This window comes from Grampus griseus (assembly GCF_964374135.1).
Source record: "Grampus griseus genome assembly, chromosome: 16".
Lineage (NCBI taxonomy): Eukaryota > Metazoa > Chordata > Mammalia > Artiodactyla > Delphinidae > Grampus > Grampus griseus.
In genome coordinates, this window is record NC_139010.1 from 60,008,569 (window position 1) to 60,021,645 (window position 13,077).

At 47.1% G+C, this 13,077-nt stretch overlaps 1 protein-coding gene across 2 annotated transcripts in view; it reads right to left on the bottom strand.

Annotated features, from left to right (window-relative positions):
• Positions 1-926: 926 nt before the first annotated feature.
• Positions 927-13,077, bottom strand: part of ARMH3 (armadillo like helical domain containing 3) — a 170,410-nt gene continuing 158,259 nt past the window's right edge. For both annotated transcript variants that reach the window (XM_082673335.1, XM_082673334.1), the window contains exons 25-26: positions 4,742-4,858; positions 927-2,530 (exon numbers count right to left, since the gene is read on the bottom strand). In XM_082673335.1, coding sequence (XP_082529461.1) covers positions 2,438-2,530; positions 4,742-4,858 — 210 coding nt within the window. In that variant the 3' untranslated portion in view covers positions 927-2,437. The remainder of the gene's footprint in view (positions 2,531-4,741; positions 4,859-13,077) is intronic.

The window sequence follows — 13,077 nt, forward strand, 5'->3', positions numbered from 1 at the left end:
AAAGCTCGCCTACCTCCAGCTCCCAGGAATGGCTACTGAACAACTGAGCCTACTAGTCTGACCTCCCCCACGATCCTTCCTGGGCTCCTAGCCCATGAGCTCCCCAACCACCATGAGGATTAGGGGCGGGGGCAATGTCTGATGTGTTTTGATGGTATGGTGGCAGTGTCCCAGGTAATCCTGCCTGCCCAATGGCTCCTCTGGAGGAGTGACCTGCTGAGACGGAAAGCTTCAGCTAAAGTGACCCCAGCACATTTAATCTCTTCAACTGGATTAATTTACAAGCACTTGATTCAATTAACCCAGCAGGAATTGTGGTAAGAGTTCAGGCATGAGAAGGGGATGAGCAGCCGAAGGAAGGATTATCTTTGGGAGCAATGCCCTACTCCTGGCTTTTCCCTGACTCCAGAGGGTCCTCCACAGACCTGGTATAGACATTGGGGCATGGACAGGGCATAGACGGCTCCTTTTGGGTTTAAATTCTAAGAAAGGATGGGATTCCTATTTGGAGTTCTTAGAATAGGTGTATGTAAATGGGCCAAGAGATGGGCTTTTAAAATGGAGGGCAAGGAGTGCTTTGCTTATTGCCTCATGCCCTGGACCTGCCCTTATTCACTTCATATGAAAGGCTGGCAGGAATCTAGAAGCAGCCCAAATAGGCTGGCTGGCCTCCTTAACACCAAGTTTTGAGGTAAAGGGATTTTCTTCTTCTTCCTTCCTTCCACCCAAAAGGCAAGGGAGGCTACAACTTCTGAACTGAACTGGCTTCCACGAGGACCAGGAGACTGAGAAACAGAGCATATAAGGGGTTCCCTAACCAGATGAGACCAGCACCTCCGAGATTACCTTAACTCTGTCATTGAGAAAGGGGTTCTGGGTAACAGAGATTAAGGGGAAATAGAAAAGACACTAAAAAGACTGTCCCATACAAATCAATTTTTAATAACTTCAAATTGCCACCAGCTTCCAGCTCCTGCTCCTCTGGGGTTTATCTGTGGAAAAACTGTGGAAAACACTAAATGCCCCAGGCTGGACTAGCCATCTAGTGATCAGAGATGACCCTGCCCTTGATACCTTAAGAATCTACAACTATACATGGCAGCACGATGGTGGATTCTCTGGAATTTGCTCAATGTCGGAGTTGGAACTCTGGTTCCCAGGGAGGGCGAGTACCCCAAAAAGATTTGAAGCCAAGTGGAACAGCAGCTGGGGAGGTCCCAGACCTGCTCTCACGGCTGGATTCTGATACTTACTCCCAGATTCTTCCTGTGCTGCTTGCCCCCTACCATCCTGAGGGCTTTAGAAAGTGCTTTAGAAAGGGAGGATCTCAGAGCAGCAGCTATTTCAAAGGCAGCTGTGGGGCAGGAAAGCCTACAGTAGTAGTCCCAAGGAGGCCGTCCAGAGAAGGGACCATAGGCCAACTTCCCAAAGGTCGGCCTCTCCATGATGCTCACCTGGCCTGTTTCAGAGCCTGGCCCCAGCAAGTTCTCTCCCTTCCAGGCACCAGACCACAGCAGGAACAGATTCCTCCCCAGAGGAAATTCTCACGCAGGCTGGATGTAAACAACAGCCGGGTGAGGGGGAGGAACATGTGGAGGGGAGCTCAGCAGACACAAGAAAGGCTCCCAGAGGAGGGGGTAGCTAAGGAGGTGGGGAAGCTGCTGGAAAGGGAACCAGCAAAGTAGGCACCTGAGGGCTCCAGAAAACCTGTCCATGTTTATTTCACACACACACCCTAAAGACAATTTAAACCAGATTGAAAATGAAAAGCTAAGGTGGTGACCCTGTAGTGCTGACGAGTCAATGGGCTGGAAGGCAGGGCAACGCAAACAGGTACTCCCGTTGCCAAGAATCAAATCCACAAAGTGGTGGTCAGACAGCAGAGGAGTCAGCTCTGGATTCAGAAAATAGAAAAAACGTATCCCATTCCTACCCCACCCTAAGCCTGAGCTAAGGGTCAAGTGCAGGTGGGGGCTGGGGACACAGATTTCTGGGCACAAAGGAAGCAGAACTGGCTCCCCCTACATCTGAGAGTTAGTCTGTTTTCAGAAGCCTAGGAGAACCACTGACCCCCCAGGTGTTGGCATCACCCTAAGGCTTACCCAACAGCTCCTGAAAATTAGTCAGTAGCCACAACTTGTAATCTCAATTGGAAATATGAGGGGTTGTTCAGAGAGCCCACCCTGGAAGTCTCCACATTTCTGAAGGTGTCTCCCTGTGCCCACCCATCCTCTCCCCAAATAAGATCATCCTTGGCTTGCCCATCCTGGCCCCTGCTGTCCGAGCTCCACTGAAGTGCGGCCTTCACCGAGAGACCTCGGTATCTGTGTTTTTCTCCAGCTTTGGGAACAGGCCCTCTACCCTCGCCCCCGCCTCCAGCCCAGGAAGCCTCATGGGTAAGGGGCAGTCAGTGGCTGCCCAGGTATGCATGGCAGCCTCAGGAGATAGTGGAGAATTCCTTGAGCAGGACTTCCTGGCTGAGTGTGTGGAAGGCCAGGTTCCTCCGGACGTTGGTGCTAATGGATCGAACCTGGGAAAAGGTGAGGGAAGGTGGGGGGGGGGGGAGCACAGGCAGAGAGAAAACAGGAGAGAGTCCGTTACAAACAGCAGAGGGCAGTGCCTGAAGCACAAGGCCAAGATGCAGTGCTAGAAGTTTCTCTCTTAGGAAATGAACCCTTAACATCTATCATCCCTGCAGGTAAATGAGCAAACAATTCCGTGATAGTCGGAAGAAAAGAGAGGTTGAGAGACAGGAATCCTAGTGGATGTGAGCAGAGCGTCTGAGCACCTGATGAGGTAGAAACAAGCACAGACAGGGAAGGAGGGCTGAGGTCAGGCCTTTGTCCTTGCCTCGGCCAGGCAGAAGGGGCCCTGATCTGGTCAGTGGTCTAATGGAGGAGGAGAAACTGAGGCCAGAGGACTCATGCTCTGAAGCTACCTCTCTTTGGATGTGTTTTGAGTCTCCTCAATCTCCTTCTGTATTTATCTACTTTTCTGGGTTGGAAAGAACGGTTAGAGATGCAGCCCTTGTCTGTCATTGGATGGCAGGAGTATGATCCAAGGAGGCCAATAGCCAGGATCAGGTCATACAGCCAGTGAGTCCCAGTTGTGAAAGTAGGACCCAGGTTTCTCAACTCCTAGTCCAGCACTCTCCATACCACAAAGATGCCTCCCCACTTGAGAGGGAAGTCTAGCTGTATCCTTGCTATGTACCCACTGCTCATGCTTTCTACCCACAGACCAAGAACCTTGCAGGAAGTCCCGCCTGTGTCAGCAGGAGAAAAGACCTGTGGGAAAGGGGTCAGAAGGCCAAACTCCCTGCTCTGAGTGGGTTCTAGGAGGAATCCAGCAGACTCTGGAAGGAAATTCATTCATGGGAAATAGAAGTGAACATCGAATGAGAGACAAAGCAGGGGAGGAAGGAGAAAAAGAATGTGTATCTGTCTTAGGCCCCAAAGCCCAGGGAGCTTTTCTTCAATTTCTGCTTTGCTATGGGAAACTTAATGAAGTCATCAGGCAGGAAGCAGAGGAACGGGCAGCATGGCAAACAGCAGGCAGCTCAAGCTCATTAGCTCCAAACCTAACCAGACCCTCTTTGCTTCCCTGTGCCAGAGGTACAGATATGAGGAGAAATGAGTAAGGCACAGGCTAGTGCCCAAAAGCCTCAAGAGAGCTGCTTGAACTCTCTCCTCCACAATCCTCTTCATCTCCCAATAACTTGCTGAACACCCCATAAAAATACTGTACTCTGCTATCTTCTTATTACACTAGTGGCTTCCCTGTTCCCAACTAACTCAGTCCAGAGTATATCTGCCTCACCTTGGGGAAACCCAATAATCCCAGGAATGCCATGTCAGGGTCAGAGTTGGGCTGGGTTTAGCACAAGACAGGTGATCTAAAATCTAGCACCTTCATCATGGACTGGGCATGGGTAAGTAAAAGCTGGGCTGATGCAAGTTCTGCCCCAGAAGTGGGAGGTCTGAGGACATGGGAAGTCGGTACACAGGCCTGTGTGCCCTGGTCTCAGCCCCCAGCCAGGATGATCATGCACAACCAGGCAGGTGGAGTGGCAGGAATACAGGGAGACTGGGCTTTTCCTGAGAGCATCTTCTGAGCACAGGACAGGACAGGGACCACCAACAGGGTAAGTCCAGTTCTGTGGAAATGCTGACTGGGAGGTAGAGTAGGAGGCAGAGCAGATGTTCACTGGCTGCAGGTGACCACGGGAGGGGGCTGCAGAAAGCTGAGTGACTGGAAAGTAGGAATGGGGGCAGGGAGTGAAGACTGGAGAACTAGACTGGAAGGGCACTCAGACCAGGAACCAGTTAGGAACTTAGGAAGAAGTGATTACATAAGGAGGAGAAGAATCAATTACTCTCATTAGTTACCCTGAGGACAGGATAAGGAGTAATGAGCCAGAGCTGCCACTGGGAACACACGTCAAACTCCAGGCCCAGCTGGAGCTGTGCAAGGGCTGTCACCATGGCTGCAGAGGAGAGGTGTGCACTGCTGCCTCAGGCCTCTCAACCTTCCCAGCCTGGCACCAGCACTCTGGGGAATATCTTCGGCTCTCACTGCCTGGTCCTTCCTGGACTGCTTTGGGAGATAAGTTGCAAACACAATCCAAGCAGGCCTCTCCAGTCTTATTCCATCAGCCTTTGCCCACCTGCACAGTAGGACCCAGTGGCTGGAAAAGGGCCCTTAAGAGACACAGGCAGAGGTGGAGGCGGGGCACACTCACCAGCTCTTTGAAGAAGGCGGCTTCCTTGTGCTGCTCGGAGTAGCGCTCATACTGGTCCAGGCCATCTTGCAGCTTCAGTGTGAGCGTGTCATAGTTGGCTCGCACTACCTCTAGCACCTGGAGAAGTCAAGGGCCAGGTGGGGCTTAGTCCACACGAATCCTAGGTCATTTGGCCCCCACGCCCCTCCTGCTGCCCTACTGCGTTGGATTCAGTCTGAGACAACACCCCCAAGAGACCTTGCTCACTACTTATTACCCTGAAAAAAGCCTGGCCACGGGGAGTGATTCCTCAGGTTTCTGGGGCCATGTTTTTGTTTTTGTTTTAATTTTTATTGAAATATAGTTGATTTACAATGGTGTGTGTTTCAGGTGTACAGCAAAGTGATTCAGTTATACATATATATAAAAATATATAGGGAATTCCCTGGCGGTCCAGTGTTTAGAACTCCACGCTTTCACTGTCGAGGGCATGGGTTCAAGCCCTGGTTGGGGAATTAAGATCACACAAGCTGTGTGGCATGGCCAAAATATATATATACACACGTACATACATATTCTTTTTTTTACATTCTCTTTCATTATAGGATATTACAAGATATTGAGTATATAGTTCCCTATGCTATATGGTAGGTGGGACCAGTTTCTAATCTCTTCCATCCCCTGCCTTTCCTGACTAGTCCAGCCTGGTCACCAGGGCTGTTTACTGTGGGTATGGTAAAGAAGCATGAGAAGAGGTGACAGAATAGTGAGTGTCGGAGCCCCTCAGTATCCCTGATACTGAAGATGCGTTCTCAGCCATATCCTGCAGCTTTCTCTGGCCAGGCTGTCAGTTGCTGAGTAAGACTTTGCCAATGTCTCCTTCCTTTTCCTTTTCTGGGAACCACATTTCTTCAGTCCTGGGATGCTCCTCAGCACCATCTGCCACTTGTTTTCATCTCCCAATGCCAACTCAGTCTTCTTATCCATTGCCTGGATGGAACTTTTCGGGCATCCTAGCCTTGGAGTGTAGGAGACACTTTCTAAACTAAGCTAGAGCTTATCTCATCCTTTTTTGTTCTAATGAGGGCTCCCTCTCCTACTATGCCTCTGCTTTCTATGGGGGTGGATTCAGACCTCCACTAATTCCAGGAACCTTGGATCTCTGTGGTTCCAGAAGGAAAGGACTACCAAAGCCAGTCCTGATACGACTTCGGCTTAGCAGACCATAAATCAAAGACAAGGACAATCAGTTACATCATGAATATTTAGAGGTGAACTAGCCCAGCTCCCTGCTGCCCACTGTAATGAAAACTATTTTGTATATATCATGTCTATTATTAGCAAGACCAGACTAGTATTTAGAGAGTGTAGTACTATCTTGCCAGCTTGAAGATAATTATATTTGGGTTATACAATGATTAGTTACATCAGAAGATGTAGATCTTCTACATTAAGTTGGAAGAAGTGAGCTGGGTAGAAAGGAGAGACCAGGAGAGTGAATAAATTTTCACTGTGGCAATCTGTGTGAGAGCTATTTTGCAATTTGATCTGACCTGGGAGGGAAGTGTATGACGTTATGGAGAGCTCCCAGCTCAGTTGGGAGTCTTGGGAGGAAGGAGTGTGATGAGGGAGGCTTAGCTCCAACAGAACGTAGGGGTGAAGGGAATAAGCTAGAGTCATCACTGAGCACAGGGACTGAGAATGGATTCCTGAGGGGTACAAAGGTGCCTCTGGGCTGTTCCCTTCACCAGTTCAGTCTTGTGCCAGAGAAGACTTCACCTAGTGGCAAACACTTCTGCCTGCCAAGAATTCCTGAGGAGAAAGTAGGGATGGAGAACACAGGCTTGTGTTCCTGAGTTTGGGAGGGACAGCTACGTCAAAGGTCTGGTCCAGATTCAGGCTCTTTTCCTCCAGACACCCCACTCCTCAAGGTCACTTTGCTAAACTATGTCCCACAGACTCTAGCATAGGCTAGCTCCTTTGCTTCTAATTCCATTTGTCAGCTCTGTCGGCAAGAGGACCAATACCCAGCAACGCCAGTCACCCACGAAGTAATCTGGCCCCCTCACGCACGTGGGCTGTGCTAGTGGCTGAAATATCTACGGCCAAGGTCTTGGCTCAGAAGTAAATGGCTCAAGCCCAGAAAAAGGCAAAATTCCAGAAAAAGGCAAGATGGAACCAGCTCCCAGGAATCAGGCAGAATAAAATAATACATGCTTTTCCAATCCCTGAACTCTGGGCAGCTTCAGCAATGGCTATGACCCAGCAACCTGGGCTCAGCCTTTCCTAAGGGGTGTCAGGTGCCAAAAGACAAATACCATGCTAAAGCTAACTCCTGAGAAGAAGAAACAGCACATCAAGAGATGCAATGAGAGCCTCAGGCAAGGCCGCCCTGATCACCTGGGCTTTCTCTCTTCTTGCCAGGGCAGACTGGAAGGTATAAGATATCGCTCAGAACAGGGATTTTTTCTTTCCCAATAAAGTCGGCTTTTCCTGTAAGAGCTTAGTTCAGTTTCTTGCAGGGAGGTAAAAGCAGAGAAGGCCCCTGAGCTATCAGCTCCTTGGAAGGAAACCAGAGGCCTGGCTGGACTTTGTGCATGATCTCAGCTCTCCCCTTGTCCAGACATTGCCCAGGGTCATGTTCTCCTTCCCTGGCCCTTTCTTGTGTTCACCCAGCCCCTGCCATTTCCTGCCCATATCACTTCTCTTAAATTTCCAAGAGAAGAAAACATTCTAAGCTCAGGTCTGGGCCCCAGCCCATTCGGAACTTCAGAGCACTAGGGATACACTCCTCGTCTGGGATCTTCCTTTCTGTAGCTTAAGACTTTAGGAATATGTCCATTTGGGCCTCCCTCACACTCAACACTGGCCTGGGACATGGCAAGGGCAGTAGTTAGGCAGAGGGTAATATCCCAGAACCCTTGTACCTAAAGGCCTCAGGCTTTACCATAATTTGCCGCCTCAATTTCCGACTTCCTGGCAACTTCAAAGGCCCTTCCTAGGCGAACATCCCTCCCTAATCAATCAGGTAACAGTCTACACCCTAGCACAGCCCACCCTCTTTCACCAGTTGTTGGGCTTGTGGGCTTCCTAGAATCTTTCATTTTCTCTGAAAGGACCTCATCTGGCCTCTCACTCTTCCTCTACTTTCCCAAAGCAGCTCCTCCCCAGAACTGGTTATGTGTTTACTGTGTTTAATGTGTTTCTTTTCTCCCAGAAGCAATAAAGGTCTCTCCCTAACCTTGCAATCCCACCAGTCTAAGGACAGCCCTTCAGTGGCATTCTCACAATTAAGTGGCGGTCACGTGCTGGACAGCTTGTAAGGGGAATTCTGATGATAGAGAAGCAAAAAGCCAATTCTTCTTCCTCCATAATCCATATTTATTCTTCCAAATTCAGGATTAGTTAAAGCTAAACAAGAAGCACTGCAGGGACTTCCCTAGTGGCAGTGGTTAAGAATCTACCTGCCAATGCAGGGGACACGGGGTCAATAACCTGATCCGGGAAGATCCCACATGCCGCAGAGCAACTAAGCCCGTGTGCCACAACTACTGAGCCTGTGCTCTAGAGCCCAAAAGCCACAACTACTGAAGCCCATGCGCCCTAGAACCTGTACTCCTCAACGAGAGAAGCCACCGCAATGAGAAGCCTGTGCACTGCAGCAAAGAGTAGCCCCCGCTCACCACAACTAGAGAAAGCCCACGTGCAGCAATGAAGACCCAATGCAGCCAAAACAAAAAAAAAAGCAATGCAAAGATGTTCTCCAATTAAAGACATTGGTGGGTCACAGTCTGGGTCTAGTTGTGCCTAGGCCCTGAAAAAGAATCTCAACCAACAGCTATTAATTTTCAAAATAACGTAGTTAAGAGAATGGCTCTAGAGCCAGCCTGCCTGGACTCACCCTAGCTCTACCACATACTAGCAGCAGGGTGGAGCTGGGTTAGCCCGTTTCCTCATCTGTAAAACGGGGATAATAATAACGTTCATCATACAGAAGATTAAATATGGTAATATATATAAAGCGCCAAGTATACCACTTGACACACAAGCAGTACGTAATAACCATAACTGTTATTATTATTATTTTAATTTTACACTGGGTTGAGAATCATTTCATAAGTTTATTTTTTTAATTTATTTATTTTTTGTTTATTTTTGGCTGTATTGGGTCTTTGTTGCTGCATGCAGGCTTTCTCTAGTTGCGGCGAGCGGGGGTTACTCTTCGTCGTGGTGCACGGGCTTTTCATTGCAGTAGCTTCTCTTGTTGTGGAGCACGGGCTCTAGGCGCATGAGCTTCAGTAGTTGTGGTGCACAGGCTCAGGAGTTGTGGCTTGTAGGCTCTAGAGCACAGGCTCAGTAGTTGTGGCACATGGGCTTAGTTGCTTTGCAGCATGTGATCTTCCCGGACCAGGGCTTGAACCCGTGTCCCCTGCATTGGCAGGCGGATTCTTAACCACGGCGCCATCAGGGAAGCCCTGTTATTATTATTATTCTTTCATTTTAAAATGACTCCATGAATAACTGCTTTTTAGGACCTGAAATTCCAACCCCTGCCATAAATGAGCAACCTTTCCCTTCTCCCACTTTCTGGAAGAGATCTGTCTTCTATAGGCTTCCCAATGAGGGATTTCTGGTGGAGGAAAGAACACCCTGCTTTAGGGTTTGTGCTTTAGCAGGTACAGGCAGGCTGAGTGGCAGGCTCTCTCCTGAAGAAACAAACATGCTATTACTACTGATTGCCTCACTGAAATTGCATCATAGTTAGATTCTCAGCACCCTGAAGGAAGGCACCCAGTTTTACATTACAGATTTTCCACAATGCCTAACACAGCCCTAAGGAACAGTAAACATTCAACATGCTTGTGGACTAATTTATTAACACCCAGGCCCAACCAAAAAGGAAAGGAATCTCTCATCAAGGTTGCACAATAGGGGAGTTCCCTGGTGGTCTAGTAGTTAGGATTCGGCTTTCACTGCTGTGGCCTGGGTTCAGTCCCTGGTCAGGGAACTGAGATCCTGCAAGCTGCACACGGCCTGGGGTTGGGGGGAGTGGGAAAGTCTCATGATAAGATTAGAATTAGACAGTACACCCAGCCAGTGCACGGTTCTCAGCACTCTTTTTTTTTTTGGCGGTACGCGGGCCTCTCACTGTTGTGGCCTCTCCTGTTGTGGAGCACAGGCTCCGGATGTGCAGGCTCAGTGGCCATGGCTCACAGGCCTAGCCACTTCGCGGCATGTGGGATCTTCCTGGACCGGGGCACGAACCCGTGTCCCCTGCATCGGCAGGCGGACTCTCAACCACTGCGCCACCAGGGAAGCCCTCTCAGCACTCTTACAGGCTTCTAAAGCCCAAGTCCTGTCTTTAAGAAGCTAACAAGCAAATGGGGAATCAAGATAAACCACCATGTAAAGGCATACCCACATATATAAGCATATAAACAGTTGGGCCAGTAGAACTAAGTGTGGTTTGCAGTCCGCTGCATAACTGACCAGTGAATGGGCAGCCTGGCTGAAACAGTATCACATCTCTTAAGACAGGGAAAATTAAGGAATCCAAAGTCTCTTCTCTTTTGCCTACCACCTAATCCTACTCAGCTAATTCAGATTGCAAAATTCTCTCCAGGTGGACATAGCCTAAAAGAGTCATGATGACCAAGAAGACAGTTAACTATCAGGACAAAATACCAGCCATCCAAGAGCTTCAGTTTCAATTCTTGCTCTTTTAAGAGAGTTGAGGGTTGAATCTTTGTAAAGGATCAACGTAAGGCTGGGACTCTGGCCCAAGAATAGAAGGAAAAAATGCGGAAAGGGAAGAGAGATGTTTTAGTGGATTATCTTTAAAAATATATTAAAATGCTCACTATAACATATTGTTTCCAAAATCCACTCAAGACTCTCCTCTAGGACTTCCCTGGTGGCACAGCAGTTAAAAATCCACCTGCCAATACAGGGGACATGGATTGGAGCCCTGGTCTGGGAAGATGCCACATGCCGCGAGCAGTTAAGCCTGTGTACCACAACTACTGAGCCAGCGTGCTTAGAGCCCATGCTCCACAACAAAGAGAAGCCACCGTAATGAGAAGCCCGCACACCGCAACGAAGAGTAACCCTGGCTCGCCGCAAATAGAGAAAGCCCGCGCACAGCAACAAAGACCCAACACACCCAAAAATAAATAAATTTATTTAAAAAAATAACCTCTCCTCCAGTAACTGAAAAAGGAGGAAGGAAGGAAGAAAGAGAATGAAGTAAAATGGACAATGCATATGAATAGTTAATTCAAGGGAAGTTTCTCTGAAAAGTATATGAATTTAAAAAAATTTAGTTGGGTAACTCAGGGTATACTGTATATTTTAAAGCAGTTCAGGACTTCCACTTCCATTCATGATGGAGTAACTGAAAACTAGGAAAGAAATACCTCTTTTCATACACTGTATAAAAGGCAGTTCAGGACAGGAATTCTGAGAGAAAGAAAATATAAGGTGAGCATGAAAATCTAAAGGAGACACACTAGAGTTTGGAGACGCAGAGGTGGCTAGCACTTGTGAGGCAGGTTACCAGAAAGAAAAGAGTTAGGCAAAGAACAGAGCTTCAGAAATTTATGTAGGGTTCCCACTGAATCTGCTGCTGAATAAGAATCGCACGTATAAGGTAAAATTCAACCAGTTCGAACAAAAAAATGACTAAGGATGTGTAAGCTGAACAATTCCCAGAGCTCACACAGGACTGGGAGGTGTATGAATTTTGACTAAGCAGAATGAAAAGTACCTGTTGCGTATGTATGGCATTCAAAAGAAGCACCAGAACAGTCACACCTTAATTATAGAACTAAACTAGCCCTAGAGTTAAAGGCCGCTATAAACCTATCTTAACAAAGATAAATAGAAATTTCATGGATGAAGGTGGTCAAAAGGTATAAACTTCCAATTATAAGATAAATTAGTACTGGAGATGTCATGTACTACATGCTGTATGGTATGGTGAACACTGCTGTATGGTATATTTGGAAATTATTGAGAGAGAAAATCCCAAGAGTTTTCATCACAAGGAACACCCCATTCCCTGCCGCCTTTGTACCTATAGGAGATGACCAATGTTACTAAAGTTACTGTGGTAAATTTAAACTGTAGCATATGTCAATTATATATCAAGGAACACCCCATTCCCCGCCACCTTTGTACCTACAGGAGATGACTAATGTTAACTAAAGATACTGTGGTAAATTTAAACAGTACTGTATGTCAATTATATCTCAATAACACTGGAAAAAAAGATCACCACATGAAAAGAAGGAGTTTCAAGAGAACATTGGTGTTCCACAAATAATTTGCTTACCTTCCTCAATAAAGTCCAACATTATTTAATAAAGATAACAAAATCCAGCACTTAACTATATAACATTCACAATGCCCAGTATCCAATAAAAAATTATTAGACATGTCTGGGCTTCCCTGGTGGCTCAGTGGTTAAGAATCTGCAAGCCAATGCAGGGGACATGGGTTTGAGCCCTGGTCCGGGAAGATCCCACAGGCCCCGGAGCAACTAGGCCTGTGTGCCACAACTACTGAACCTGCGCTTTAGACCCCGTGTGCCACAACTACTGAGACCATGTGCCACAACTACTGAAGCCTATGCATCTAGAGCCCATGCTCCACAACAAGAGAAGCCACGGCAATGAGAAGCCTGTGCACCACAACGAAGAGTAGCCCCCGCTTGCCACAACCAGAGAAAGCCTGTGCACAGCAACGAAGACCCAATGCATCCAAAAAAAAAAAAAATCAGACACGTCAAGAAGCAGGAAAATGTAACTCAAAACCAAGGAAACATCAGTGAATAGAAACAGACCCAGAAATGAGAGAGACGATGGAATTAGCAAGGACATTTAAAAAGCTATTATAATTATGTTCAAGTGTTTAAAGACAACCATTAACATAATAAGGAACAAAATGGAAGGTATGAGGCACATCACAATAAAACTGCTGAAAATCAATGTTGAAGACAGAATATTAAAAGCAACTAGAAGAGGGATAAACACATTATGTACAGAGGAGCAAAGATAAAAATTCACAATTCTTGTCAATAACTATACAAGCCAGAAAACAATGGAATGATACAGTGCCAAAAGAAAAAAAACTGTTAGCCCAGAATTCTATATCCAGCAAAAATATCTTTCTGAAATGAGGGTGAAATAAAGACCTTATCAAACAAACAATCTAAGAGAATGTGTTGCCAACAGTCCTGCAACTAGAAGAGATGCTTAAAGAAGATCTTCTGGTAGAAGGACAATTATATTATCTGGATCTATAAATAGGAATAAAAAATACTGGAAATGGTAAATACACAGATAAGTGTAAAAAAC